We start from the raw sequence: 15,197 nt of genomic DNA on the forward strand, positions 1-15,197 counted from the left end.
TTTTGGTTACTTATTACAAGAATAAACCAATGGCAAGGAACTCCTATCCTATCCCTCATCAACGGCTATCTATTTTCCATACTCTCTCCATTATTCCTCCTATTTACTAATATAAAAAATCTCCTCCATCTCTTCCCTCCACAAAACTCTACCACAAGAAGTCTCGATCTTTCCTGGAGAAATCGAGAATGGCGACCGCGAACCCAACCGCGATAGCTTGCGGGAATCGAATCCATCTCTCTCTCCTCCCATCTCCTCCGCCTCGCCATTCTTCTTCCACTTCTCCCTTCTCTTCTCCTCTTCCTCTCTCCCGCTCCTCTGCTCTTTCCCTTAATTCTCGCTCTCCCAAGGACCACTCCGTCACCAACTTCGAGAAGCGGAGCCGAAAACCCAAGGTGTGTAATATCTCGCACTTTTTCTGATTGGGTCTCTAAATCGCGTCGCCTGATTGATTTGATCGTGGAGTTGCTTGTGTCGCAGGGGATGAGGGTGGAGTGCGCGGCAAAAGAGCCGCTCAAGGTGATGATCTCTGGTGCGCCGGCGTCCGGGAAGGGAACCCAGTGTAAGATGATCGTCGAGAAGGTCAGGTTACTACTATACTTATTTTATAGAAAGGCAGGCCGCTATTTGTAATTATTGGAAATGCCGGGCTTGAAACGTAATATTTCTGAAGCATAGGGTGCCAGATGCAATTTTTTTCTTTCTATTTTATGTCTTTTTTTGCATGTTACCCTTCAAAACTCCTTTTATCTTTGTCCAGTCTACCATGACCTTTGATATGGACTTGGAGATAAAATGGTTGATTGCTGTTATCATTTTCATTTCAGTATGGTTTGGTGCACATATCAACTGGTGATATTTTGAGAGCTGAAGTATCACTGGGGACAGAAATCGGAAAGAAAGCGAAAGAGTTTATGGACAATGGGATGCTTGTCCCAGATGAAATTGTGACAGATGTATGCTATAACTCAATTTTCTTCCTTCCTCTTGCCATGGCACTGTATCCCGTTGATAAGAAATATGATGGATTTGCTCCATAGATGGTGGTTCAACGGCTATCACAACAAGATGTAAGAGGAGGAGGATGGCTTCTTGATGGTTACCCAAGAAGTTCTTCACAAGCACAAAGTCTTGAAAGGATGAACATAAGGCCGGACATATACATTGTGCTAGATGTATGTTGATCATGTCCATTTGGTTTCTGTTTATATTCATTATCATTCTTTGTATTTAGATTCAATGCGTGCGAACATGTATGTGGTAGATTTATTACATGTAGTGATACATGCAGAAGGTAATTCATGCATAAGGTAATTATAAAGGAGAAACCATTTTAGTTGTTCTTCAGTCTTTATATCTATATATGATGAAAAATGAGTTATTGTAAATATAGACATTTTCTCATTCTTAATTTATTAGTTGGAAGAACAGCACTTCATTGGTGTCTTTTGTCTCCTTTTAGTTAATATGAGTTAGATTATTTATGTTTTTTTAAACAATAAGGATTCACTCAGACTGCTGCATTGCTCGATCCTAAGTAGTCAGGCCTCATGTATATGATACCTTTTGACGTTTTCAAACATACTTTCTGTTAATATTCAGGTTCCTGATGATATTCTGATCGACAGATGTGTCGGAAGAAGGTTGGATCCAGTCACTGGAAAGATTTACCATCTCACGAACTTCCCTCCTGAGAGTGAGGACATTTCCACACGACTTATTACTCGCTCTGATGATACTCCAGATAAGGTAGTGCTCGACTTTTCCTTGCATATATCATGCTATCAGTTTACATGTTTTCTGAAAACAAATTTCTAGCCAAATTTCCAGGACTTTTATTTTTCTTCATCAAGATAATATCCAGTATTTTGTAGCTTATTGATACTGTGTTTAAAAAAAAAATTAGCCTATGCCTTCTACATTTAGTTCGTGTTTTATGTCACATGCATGAGACAGTCAGTGTTTTCTGCTGCATATACTCTAGTCATGTTGAGGTTCAAGAGTTGACTCTTCACTTTGCTTCTGTGTAGTTTTTTTTTGAAATTTTACTCTTCTATAGGTAATTAAGTAAAACAAACTTGAAACATAGTCCTCACAAATAAGATTCAAAGTTCTGGGTAGTAATAATTTTTTTGATTTGGCAGTTGTCACAAGTGTCAGTTAATATATACATATATATATATATATATATATATATATATAATTTTCACATGACTTCTACCTTTTCACAGTTGCACCATGACTTGTATTGAGTATTGACATAGATCATCATTTAGATTACTTTCTGAGTTGCCGTAATGTTAGCATGGAATCTAGATTATCATTTTGCTCTCCAATACTTATCTTTTCATAACTTTTTGCTATGGTTCTATGTTTCTATGACTAATAGCTATTTTCAATATATGATCAGGCTAAATCACGTCTTGAGACATACAAGAAAAATGCTGAAGCTATTCTCCCTACATATTTGGGCTTGCTAAATAAGGTGCTTTCACAAAGTTAGGTTCTGATCTGTTCAATTTCTACGAAAAAAATGAAGTGAATATTGTTGCTGATTTGCTTCTTTTGATGGCCAAGAGTGTAGGTTGACGGAAATCACCCAAGAGAAGTTGTGTTTAAAGAAATAGACTCCTTGTTGCAGAAGGTTAGCAAGAATGCCCCGAGTACTGAGAACTTGCCCACAATTAAAGGTCAAAGCATTACATCATAAAGTACAGTTTCTATATAAACTCGAAGTGGCTGTCGTTCACAAGAATATTAACTCTGTTTACCCTGTCAAATTGTTGGCTGGATGTTCAAACTGATTACAAGTTTTCTTAACCTACATCTCTTGTTTATCCTGATCTTATTTGAAGTTTACTTTGGCAACTCCATGTCTTGCAGTTATCATAAGATGCTAGTATTATAGAAAGAATAAGCTGAGATTTCAAGCTTATATATACTCCGCAACATGTGAAAACTTAACTTCTCAAAGCTGCAATACATACTCTTTTAACATGTTATTTTGTCAACTAGGCATTTCTTTGTTATAATGCTATCCTTTAATCTAGTTCCATTTATTCTCACTCAAAATTTCAAACATCTGCAATTTATAGTGTTATGTCTTTTTCTTGATTGATGAGAATTGTGGCTCTATAGCACTTTTCTTTTCTTGTCATACTCCACTATGTTTACTAACTCTCTGTATTATGTTGACAGGAAACTCGTATATATATATGAAAATGGCAGATTCCAAAAATGTATGCATCAAGTAGTCCCTTTAGCTTTACAATTATATGTTATGATAGTAGGATCTTGCAGAAACATATCAACTTGGCAGCATAATTATTTTTCTATATATGGCTTCTTCTTCCCAGGATAGTTGGCGAGGGATTCCTACAAGATTGAACAACATTCCTCATTCTAGGGAAATAAGGAAATACTTTTATGACGATGTATTACTTGCTACAAAAAATGCTGTAGAAGATAAAAGGAACCGATTGAAGGTCTACTACTCGTAATTTTTTATTTTTGTAAATTTTGGGCAACTTCATTCCACTGCAAAATTATGAAATTGAATATTAATGACAAATTTAGATTGATGTAAGAACTTGTACACTATTTTAATTTTCTGCAGGCACTTAAAATTATGTTGCTGTAACCAGTTGTTTAAAAGAGTCCAGATTTACATTGGTTTTACCTCAATTTATAAAGAGTCCTATTAGGAGTCAAATTGGGAACAAAAGGGTTAGTCTAACTCAACTAAAGGCTATTAATCAAAAGAATAAGGGTGCATTATGATGGAGATGAAATGTCAAGCTACATGCCGCATCCTCCTTTTCCAGGTTTGGCTGTGAAAAGAGAAAATAGTTAAGCACACTTAGGTGGAGTAATACTCCATTACCTAAACTTGTTGTCCTTCTCCACAAAAATTGATGATAACAAGATCTTCCTTGTGGAAATGCTAATCATAGCTCCTGATAAAGAACATTAAAATGTGAAATTATCATTTTTGACCACTAGGTCTGATCTAAAGTCTTCAGTATGCAAAGAAGTTTGCTAAAGGGCAACTTTGAAATATAAATAATTATCCAATAATTTGTTCAGTTACATAAAGTCATAAATTCACAGATTCTTGGATTTATGGTTTATCTCTATTTATCTCTATCAATGCATCCTTTTTGGTACTTTTATGCATATCTGTACCTTCAATATTTTATCCACAACTATATCTCATAATATTATGTTCCTCACCTGATTCACAGGTGGAGATCAACATTCCTGAGCTTAATCCAGAAATGGTAAGGACTAAGGAGAGATTTCTCAATGTATGTACCTCAGTAATACTGGAACTTATTAAGCCATGTCATGTTCAGGATGTTTACCGTATAGGAACCCTGATGGAACTTGTACGAGATCTTGCTCTTTCATTTGCTGACGATGGCAGACGCGTTAAGGTGTCTTCTCTGCTGAACACAAACTGTTTTATTATTGAGGTTTCACATTTTATATCTTACATGATGAGAAGCAATCAGATTATCTTTACTAGGTTTGTGTTCAAGGATCTATGGGAGAAGGTGCACTTGCTGGTATACCACTACAGCTTGCTGGAAGTAGAAAGATTTTGGAATTTATGGATTGGGGCGAGTATGGTGCTAAGGGAACCTTCATTAATATTGGAGCCATAGGTGTGTACTAGAGAAAGAAATGATTATGATAGTACTTTCTTCTTTTGTTTTATCTTCTTACTATATTGATGAACTGCAATATAGTTACCTTTTCAAAGTTATATTACAAGTTTAACTAGTAGAATTTTACTTCTGTTTAATTTGCAGTCAGGTACTATTACTACTATATTCATTGATATAACAAAGTTGATCTCACGTATGTTTCTATGCTTTTAATTTCTCATGCAAAAGTAAACAATTACTTGCATTTAGGATTCTGCTATTAAGTGCTTGGTTTGTAAATGGTAATATTAACTTTACGTTTGAATATTGCGACCTATTGTATTACATGAATTGCTTGTGCAATTGCAGGGGCTAAAGAGGTTGACGAGCAAGATGATATTTTTATCCTTGTGGCTCCTCAGAATGCTGTTGGAAACTGTATAATTGATGTAAGGAATCTGTAAAGTCAGCCACTACATATGTTGATAAGAAATTGTTTAATTTTCTTATGATGTTTGTTTCTTTTAGAAACTGTTGCTTACACTTAAGAGATATGTAGGATCTGAAAGCTATGACAGATGCTGTTGGTAGCCGACCAGTAATTCTCATAAATCCTCGCCTTAAGGTATTACAGGTCTTTCTCGTTTTGTTATTTCTCTTTTCTTTTCATTTTTTTTTCTTTCTTCCTACTACTGGTACAAGAATATAAACAGTAGTAAGCAGTTTTTGCGAGTCTCAGCCAGCTTTGCCTTCTTCACGCTCTTTCAGCTGAAATTTATTAGATCTGCCGTTTAGGTTACTAATTTTCAAGATATCTGTATTTTCTGTTGTTAAACATACCTGATTATTTTGGTCTAGAACGAATTAGCTTAGTGTATGTAAAATTCCATCTCGAGTAGTTATGCTATGTTGACCCAAGAGTAGAATTTTTCTTTATTTCAAGTAATAGTTCATTCAAGGGCATATTGTTGTCCATATTCTTTATACGAGGTTTAACATTCTGCCAATTAAGATTCATTACCCTCGTCACAAAGAATTCTTTTAGTACCATAGTTTTAAGAAGTGCATCTTGATTGAGTTCATTCTCTAAGCTTGGACAATATTTCTGGTTAGTTCATTAGCCTGATACCATTCTGATACGGGGATGACTATAACATTGCACTGCATCAAATTTTCTTGAGTAAAGTCTTCTCGTGCCAGTGTAGTTGAGAGTTATTGTTAGCTATGTTTTCATAAGAAGATAATGCAGCACATTTTTTGAAGCTTCGTTCTTGCTTTGACATTTTCCTTTTTCAGGATATGCCTGCATCAAGTGGCATAATGCAAGTAAGTAGGTCTTCATGTTAGTGGTGTACTATTTCATGGTTCAAGTGTATAATACATCTGCAAACTTTGGTTTCTAACCGAAAATTGGCTCATTGAAGACAATGGGAAGGGACAAGAGATTAGAGTATGCTGCATCATTTGAGAACTGTTATTCCTTCCGTCTTCTATACTATGCAGGCTCATTCTATCCAATTATGGGCGCTCTAAGGTAACTCTTTTAATGCTTCGCTTTTGTGTATATTCACATAATTCTAGTAAATATCCAAGGACATGTTAGCTGTTATCAAGCGGAGGTCGAAAGAAATCCAATTTCAAATCAACCACTAATATGCCTTTGCTCTCCAATCACAATCCATAAATCTTCATTGGATTCGCCCTTCTCACCTGGATCATTTTCCACCCACCAGCCCCAACTCACTCAGGAGCTATTTCACTCTGCCACAGGTCGAAAAAGGGCTTTTGACTCCATGAAGGAAGATGCAATAATCATGTATTTTACATTTACCTAACTTAGTTTGTTCCTAAACTCATTCGCAGCTTCGAAATAACCAAAAAAATATGTTTGTAAACAGCGCGTCTAGTGTCAAAGAGAAAAAAAACAAAAACATATGCAGTATGTGGCCCCTGTCATCCTTCAAGTTATCTGCAATAAAAAGTCAGATAATGCCTATTTAAGGTTTTTATATAAGGCTATTAGCTCTTAGTTAGGAAACAAGAAGGCAGTGGTAAGCATTTAATAAGTACTACAGGCTATTAGCACGACATTAGCTGTTGCTGGGGACACATAATGCATGTCGTTGATTGATGAGAATGAGTGTTGGGTGGATCACTCTGATCCTTACAGTCCTGATTATTGGAATAAATCCTGACAAATAAAGTCCTCCATGTTTTAGTTGCTTTTAAATTATCTCGTCATTTTGATCTTTTCTGGACGCATACATCACTTTAGACAAGCTATTCTTATGCTCCTGATCGCACTTGCAGGATGTCTTACCCAAAGGGTTATGAGATTTACAAGAGAATAGATGAACCTAATGGAAAAGAGAAGTATGTCATTATAGCCGAATTCCCTGAAAAGCCAACAGTTGATGAAATTAATGATGCTTTCGAAGGAAGAACAAGGTAAGGAATTCTAACTATATGATGCAATAATTCGTGCTTTTTGCAAGTACACAATTTTTCATTCATTTATATTTCCTTCCGTCATTGTGACTAAGATAATTCTTTTTCCTTGAATTCTAACGCAGGAACAAAGAAAAAGCTACTTCTGGAATCTGGTACGTCAAAATATATTCCTAATTTTGCAAATGTTTAATGCCAAAAAATAGTCTGTTGAATTTGTTCATATCTGTTTTAGGAGTTTCTTGAGTGGAATACTTTGAAGCAGCAAGAGTACAATCAGTACAATATAAATCACGTTTCTCCTGCAAATAGCAAGAGTGTTAGTCTCAATAGCACTCCATTTCTTCCATTAACTTGAATGTTCATCTTAGCTTTGATCTTCTCTATGAAAGACTCATGAAGCTCACAAATTGAACAGGTAATGATTCGATGCACAGGATTTATGTTGTTGCAGTAGCTGATTTCTTCTCATATAGAGATTCTTATGGAGTGGTTTACACCTTTTTCTTCTTGTATCTACTGCCTTAGATCTTTCAACTGCTTCAGTCTCATAAACAAATATGGTAGGAAGCAAAAAAAAAAAAGGAAACATTACTGGAAGTTCTGGAGTGAACATTAGAGACCTCTCTGCTTTCCTTCTCATACTTCTCTTTATTTGCTGTCATAGTAGTGTTATTGTAACAGTGTAAGTTTCAAGTGTATTTATATAATCATATCTTCTTTCTGGCTCAATACTCAATAGTATGGATTTCTTACGTGACAGAAGTTAATATATATATATATATATATAAGTAGCGGTAGATGAATTATGGGCCAGCATCACATTATACTCTTTTTGAGAGAATTATTATTATTTTTATTTTTGAGATATAAATGTCACATTATACTCTTAAAGATAAAAACATGATTAACATTCAAACTATTTAAAATATTATAATATTCACGAGTGTCTGAGTGTTATATATATATATATATATATTTTTTTTTAATTATTTATGAGTTCGAGGGTTAGATATTGGTCGGACGAAAAGATAATTCTTTCTAAATACAAAGACACTTAGATTCAACTTAATCTAATCAAACTCTATTGAAACTTGTTCTAAATCATTGCGCTATTAAATCACAACCATAACCTTTTTGGTCATAGTATTTTTCGAATCCTCAAAGGACACCTGAGAGTCCGATAAGCCTCTCACCTTTAAACGCGTCCGTGGCCTATCCATCCACGTAAGACATCCCCCATCGTACGGTTGCGGCCCGCTTCGGCCACGTGTCCTCTCAGCCGCGGTGGAAAGTCGTCGTCAGGAAGCCACGTCGGCGGCTGCCGTAAGCGTAAGAGTAAAGGTATACGCCTGTACGGCCGGCAAGGCAGCCCATGGGCCAAAAAATAAAATTGTTCCTTTTTGGGCATTCCACCGCCATTAGAAACAGGGGTGTTTCCGAAATTTCACTTCGGCCTCTCCTTCCTGGGCCTATTTATAGTGCCCCTCTCTCTCTTTCTCACTCTACTCTCGCGATCCATCTCCATGTCTTCAAAATTATTTCTCTACTTGTGGTTATAGAGAGAAGGTAGAGAAAGAGTGATCTTAGACGCACGCATCATGGAACGATCACCACCGTTGATTAGTAGATCGTGCCACGCTGTGTGCGTCTAATGTGCTCTCTCCCTGTATGTATATATATATATAAACCTACTAAGATGGGATGCTTAACAAGGGCATTCAGGTAAATAAATGTTGGCTTTTTTCACTTAGAAGAAGTATAATCTTAATTATGTTGTTAATCCCAATGACTCTTTTTTCACCTCCGCAGCTTAGCCGGGTTACTTTGGATAAGACCCCCGTTTTCTAGTATATATCATTCAACCCTTTCTATTTTGGGTTTGATCACTTTTGGTGTCTTAAAATTATCTTAATATTAACTTTTAAAAAGTTAAGGTAAAAAAGTAATAATCAGATTTTAAGGTAAAGAAAGGGTATTTTAGATTTTTATTTATTTTTAAAAGAAATAATATATTTACTATTCCATCAAGCATTGTTAAGCCAAAGTTAACTTAGAGATGTTTTAGATATTAAAATTAAAACATAAGAGTCGAATAATAAATATTTATATAATATATAGTGAAACTTTCGCAATAATAAATATTAATATTTTTTTAAATTAAAAAACATTTTCTATTCAGACTCATCTTTCACTACTATTATTTGTCATTGGAGCTTTTACAATTTAACTGTATTTGATTTTTTTTTTATAGTTTAGCATATAAAATTAAATGCAATAATTATTTTTATAATCTTTGTATATTTTGTTATAAGGAAGTGCACATATTATATATATACAGTATCTATTATTATAAATCAAAAATTAAATATAATTAAAATAAAAAAAACTCATAAGAGGTTTTCTCTTTTTATTTTCTTAATTTCTATCATATTGTTGTTAGCTATCAGTCATTATGAAAGCCCATTTCAGATACAATTGCTAAAAATCCCATCTTGACATTAGAGAAGGAACTTTTTTTTAATTGTTTTTTGACATTAATTGGCTAACAAATATTTGTAGAAAAGGAGTCAACCAGGATACCATGCATGTGACCATGATAGATCCATGACCAATAAAATAAGAGCTCACATCACAGCTGGTACCAAACTTGGGTATTGAATACTATGGAAGATTAATGGACTATCCTATATAGTATTATGGCCACTTGGGATTAATATAATTCCCCTCATCCCATGGGAATCCAGCCTTTATATGTGTGTGTGGAAAAATGTCAGCTCCATTGGTAATTTTAAGCAAGGCAGTCAACCACACAAGGTTGCCCAATTAGGTGATGATATCAATTTCAATCTGTTCACAGATGCTAAATAGTCTTGAGGTGGGTGGGGTTTTAATGTTTTTATTTTCCTTTAAAAAGTAAGATGAGCATGGCTTCAGTTTATTTATTGTTGGATGTGCGCCAATACAAATATTTTGGGAATCATTTTATGCATATATTTGATGCATTAGTATACATTAAATAACATTCTAAATTGACCCATGTGAGTTCATCTCAACCCTAATTCTATTATTCACATCTTTAGTTCTTATAGTTCTCGCGATTTAGGCTAGATATCTAAAGTTTCTCTATACAAAATATCGACTAGATTAACAGAAACTGATCGAAGCTAAAAAAGAAGAGAGTAATTTATTTAGACATTTTTACATGGGAATTTTTTTTTTTTGGTTTGTTATTTTAAAATTTTAAAGTTCTCACTCCTTTTTTGAAAGTTTTTGAATATGAAACTAACATATATCCATGGCATTGTTTATCATGCAAGTTGAGGGGAAGGGGGGGTAGATGTATCATGAGTCATGACCACATGCATGTTTCTATTTGGTTGTTGGGGTTGGTCTATATACAGCAATGTCTATGGTTATCATGTCAATATAGTACAATGTGCAATTGATATATGAACCTATTTTTAAGCAGAGCATCACTAAGATGATTTTATGCATGCATATCCCAACATTTGTAGGTTGTCCCCTGTGCAGTTGTGAGGTGGAATGGTCTTCAATATTATATATATATATATATATATATATATATATATATACAGATGGGATCAAGTAAAATAAAATAGAATAGCTCAACAAGATTGCTTTGGATACCTCAGAATGTGCAATTAGATAAATCCAACCTCTTACTTGGTAATACCAACTGGGTTTTTTTTTTTAATCCATAGAATGTAATATTACTCTGTCTTGGAGGAATTAAAAGTATTAGGGTACATTCTATGTTTGATTGAAAGAGTATCAAGTACTTGTAACTTCTAACATCTCTTGATATAACATACAAAGTTAAGCTTTATTTAGGAGCCATTTTTGATTCAGATGGTTGAATAGGAAAAATATTATTTTTTAATATAATCGTCACTGATTTTTTTTTAAAAATATTATAATTTTCATTAAATTCTTTTGATTCTTTTAGAATTACCATCATGATTAGTTTTCAATGAAATACTTTTAAAAGATTGTTGTTAAGGTTAATAAGAAATATGCAAATGAAATACACTTGTGTGTGTAAAATATTTACTAACCATTTATACTATAATATTGGGTAAAGTAGTAAATGACTTTGAACCATTTTTACCAGGTAAAACAGTCCTTTTCTAAATCTAATTTTGATTTCTAGAAGATAAATATTTTTAATTTTACTAGTGATTAGTTAAATTTAAGTAACGTATTGATATTTTTAAAAGAATATAAAGATTTCGGTGACAATAATGATATTTTAAATCTTAATTAGTGACATGTTTTTTTTTATATAATATATGTGAAGTATGGAATATGAGACATTATTCAGTTATTCACCATAAATCTTTTCAATAAACAAAACCAAACTATCCCATTCTCTCAGCTATATTGGGTTCATCTCTCTCTCTCTCTCTCTCTCTCTCTCTCGGTAACTGCCACATTGCCCCACTCAAACAAATGCGTTATCCTGTTCTCCTGCAACTGTCCCTTTCCTTCACATTTCCTCTCTCTCTCTCTCTCTCTCTCTCTCTCTCTCTCTCTCTTTTTTTTTTTCTTCTTTTCTTCTAGCAAGAAAGGGAACTCTGAGAGCACAAACCTCGAAAAGACTCATCCATTTTTAAATAAGCCCCACAAAAAGTGTGTGTGTGTGTGTGTCTGAGAGAGAGACTTGATTCAAATCAAACTTTGAGTTTTTTATTTTTATTTTTTCTTTCTCTCTCTCTCCATTCCATAGTCATGAGAATTTGGATTCCCTCCCAATTTTGGTTTTTGGCATATCTACACCTCACTCCAGTATTCCACCTTTTTAGATTTCCTTAAACTGGTTGCTGTCTCTTTTTATCAATGGAGGAGACCATGAGGCCACCTCCCCTTCTTCCCTTTCTCCTTTCTCCCTCTTGGGTCTTGTGCTTCTTCTTCTTCTTCTTCTTCATCTTCTCCTTACCACTTCTCACCAATGCCAGAACTCACCACGTCTCCGACCCATCTCATGCCCCTCGACCATCCCCTCTTTCCATCTCCATCCCTCCCTCTGTTCAAGACCAAACCTCTTCTGTATCTCCTGCATCTGGGGCACCATCTCCTTTAGGTAGGGAGTTGATTGCTTTTTTTTTGTTTTTTTGTTGGGCACTTACAAATCTTTTCTCTACTTTTTTATCTTCCGTTTTTGGTTGGATTTTTCGGCTTAATTCAAAACTGTCTTTATTTTCTTTTCAATTTCTAACAATATTTTACATAAAGTTTCGGTCTGTGTTTCAAAAGTCTCCGTCTTTTTTGTCAAAGATTGTCCTTTTCTGACGCCATTAGGAAGAAAATTGGGTTTTTTTTAATAAAGTTTTTAATTCAAGACCTTCTTCCTAGGATTTCTGTAGTTGCTCGGTTCTCTTTGGATCTCACAGTTATGTCGTTTAGGAGAGGAAAAAGACGGAGACCTTTATCCAGGAAATAACTCTTATTTGATCAGTAACGCTTTATATATGAATAGAAAACATGAACTATTATGTGTGACTAATCCTCATTTGTAATCTATTTTTCTGAGTGAAGTGATGGAGATCACAGTGGTAACGCATCACCATTACCATAGAGAACTGCTTTTGGCGACCATCTTGGCTTCAGTCGCGGTGGCCGTAATAATCGTATCGACATTCTTCGCCTGGATCTTTTGGCGAAGGGCTCGCCGAACTCTAGATTCCAAAGTCATCCAAAGTTCAGGTTTGCTTCTTCATATCCCCTATTAGATCCATTGGTTGTTGCAAATTGCGACATTGGTATGGAATCTCGCTGAGGAAACTTCACATTTTATATGCTCTAGGTGCTACTAGGGGAATTGCATTAGGTCCATTGTTGAGCAAGTTCAATTCACTAAGGGTGAGCAAGAAAGGTTTGCTGCCAATGGTCGAGTATCCATTGTTAGAATTGGCTACAAATGAATTCAGTGAGAGTAATATCTTGGGTGAAGGAGGATTTGGTCGCGTATATAAAGCTTTTTTTGAGGGAGGAGTTCTTGCTGCTGTAAAGAGATTAGATGGCAATGAGCAACATTGTGAAAAGGAATTTGAGGTGAAATCTTGATCTTGCTCGGTCTTGGTACGCACTTGGATTAAAAATCTTACATTCTCCTTCTCTTCTTTCTTCTTCAGAATGAGCTGGATTTGCTTGGAAGAATTCGCCATCCAAATGTAATTTCTCTCTTGGGATATTGTGTTCATGAAAGAAGTCGACTGCTTATCTATGAGTTGATGCAAAATGGATCTCTGGAAACACAACTGCATGGTAGGATTCCGTTTGGCTTCATATCGTTTTATGTTTCTTTCTGATTGATCTGAGGATTGGAAAATCTTGAATTTTGATTTGTCTCTCTTCTTTACTATTACTTTTGTAGGGCCATCTCATGGATCGGCTTTAAGTTGGCACATTCGCATGAAAATTGCACTCGACACAGCAAGGTATGTACCACGAAATTGCTCAGAACATTTTGATCTGGTGATAAAGTCTTATGAGTTTAAAATGTTGATAGCTTTGAATTTAATGTCAACCAGAGGATTAGAATATCTCCATGAGCATTGTAACCCGTCGGTCATTCATAGAGATCTGAAGTCTTCCAATATACTTCTGGACTCTGACTTCAATGCGAAGGTAGATTTGATTTTTTTTTTTCTGATCAATTTATATGTTTTCCTCTTCCTTTGAGAATTTGTTTGTTTCAATCACTACTGCTGGAAGCAATCAACTGTCGTCCCACTTGTGACAGTTTTATCTGGGTACAGATTTCAGACTTTGGCCTTGCAGTGACTGGTGGAGATCACAACAAAGGCTGTGTAACGCTTTCAGGCACTCTAGGTTATGTGGCTCCCGAGTATCTTTTAGACGGTATTCATTCTACTCTTTTTCTTTTTCAGTCTGTAAATTTCATAAAATCTGTAGTTCCTTTTCTTCTTTTAGTAATTCTGAAGTATATTGATTTCTGTGCGAATATGTGTAATTCTGAAGTTTATTGATTTCTTTATGAATAACATTGCTCAATATTTTGTCAGGTAAGCTTACTGAGAAGAGTGATGTTTATGCATTTGGAATAGTTCTTCTTGAACTCGTGATGGGAAGGAAGCCAGTTGAAAAAATGGCAGCATCTCAATGCCAATCTATTGTTACATGGGTATGCACTTCTTTCAGTGGCTGGGATCTCCAAATATACAATTCCACCATTAGTTGCATTAAGTTCCACTGAGATATTTAATATTTTCAACCAATTTATTCATGTATACAGGCCATGCCTCAGCTAACTGACAGATCGAAGCTTCCTAATGCCGTGGATCCTGTAATCAGAAATACAATGGATTTGAAGCACTTATACCAAGTTGGTGATCTGGCTTCACTCTTATTTCAGCATTTTAATTCCAAAATTGTTCATTCTACCCAGTTTGACATGTGGTTTTGTCCAGGTTGCAGCTGTAGCAGTGTTGTGTGTCCAGCCAGAGCCAAGTTATAGGCCATTAATAACTGATGTCCTTCACTCTCTTGTTCCACTGGTACCGATTGAGCTCGGGGGAACACTTAGGGTTGCAGAACCATCAGCTTGTGCAAATCCATAGCCTTCTAATCGCTGAGCATATTATTACTTGGATTATATTTTTTTGCCTGCGGTCGGTGCACAAGTCCACATTATATGATGTTTCTGCCCACCATTTGTTCGCCCAGAATGTTATTCCCTGATCAAGTCTCAAAAGTTGAAGATGTTTGAAGTTAGTTGAGGCAAAAATTTCATTTCTTCACCTGGTGTTGTAAAAAAAGAACAAGGATGCAGTTTTGCACTAGAAAAGAAGTTGATTGTATAGTTCCGAGTCTTTTGAGTATCTACTTTTTCTATCTTTCCCATTGAAGAAATCTGAACGTATGACAAATTGACAATCTATTGTGCAGAAATTTGCAGTTAGATAAGATGTGAATTCTGCAGATAAAAAAAGCAATGTTCATATTATTTTCTCTAAATGCAAGTGATCTAATGAATGAGTAGTTGCTTATTATCAGGAAGCAAAAATGAATTAAGATGGACAAGAACAGGAGCATTCCATGAATTAGATTTCTGTC

General features: G+C 35.1%; 2 protein-coding genes across 3 annotated transcripts; both read left to right on the forward strand.

Annotated features, from left to right (window-relative positions):
* The first annotated feature begins 129 nt into the window (after window positions 1-129).
* Window positions 130-7,829, forward strand: LOC140795698 (probable adenylate kinase 5, chloroplastic). Of its 2 annotated transcripts, XM_073148412.1 has the most exons (20): window positions 130-395; window positions 481-582; window positions 828-956; window positions 1,041-1,175; window positions 1,603-1,749; window positions 2,411-2,485; window positions 2,585-2,690; window positions 3,199-3,239; window positions 3,357-3,485; window positions 4,245-4,280; window positions 4,356-4,436; window positions 4,529-4,667; window positions 5,019-5,098; window positions 5,209-5,274; window positions 5,946-5,975; window positions 6,074-6,183; window positions 6,960-7,097; window positions 7,223-7,252; window positions 7,333-7,416; window positions 7,516-7,829. In XM_073148412.1, exons 1-19 carry the CDS (start codon window positions 189-191, stop codon window positions 7,355-7,357), a joined length of 1,806 nt encoding a protein of 601 aa, XP_073004513.1. In that variant the 5' UTR covers window positions 130-188; the 3' UTR covers window positions 7,358-7,416; window positions 7,516-7,829. The 2 variants fall into 2 exon arrangements, with proteins under 2 accessions (XP_073004513.1, XP_073004514.1); XM_073148413.1 differs by lacking the exon at window positions 130-395 and having other exon boundaries at window positions 504-587.
* A 3,849-nt stretch (window positions 7,830-11,678) lies between these two features.
* Window positions 11,679-14,947, forward strand: LOC140794680 (probable receptor-like protein kinase At1g80640). The gene is made up of 10 exons (XM_073146810.1): window positions 11,679-12,201; window positions 12,657-12,824; window positions 12,925-13,172; window positions 13,253-13,385; window positions 13,495-13,558; window positions 13,652-13,748; window positions 13,880-13,982; window positions 14,147-14,265; window positions 14,377-14,466; window positions 14,552-14,947. Exons 1-10 carry the CDS (start codon window positions 11,958-11,960, stop codon window positions 14,699-14,701), a joined length of 1,416 nt encoding a protein of 471 aa, XP_073002911.1. The 5' UTR covers window positions 11,679-11,957; the 3' UTR covers window positions 14,702-14,947.
* The last annotated feature ends 250 nt before the right edge of the window (window positions 14,948-15,197 follow it).

This window comes from Typha latifolia, chromosome 9 (genome assembly GCF_019914945.1).
Source record: "Typha latifolia isolate L0001 chromosome 9, TyphaL0001v2, whole genome shotgun sequence".
Taxonomy (NCBI): domain Eukaryota; kingdom Viridiplantae; phylum Streptophyta; class Magnoliopsida; order Poales; family Typhaceae; genus Typha; species Typha latifolia.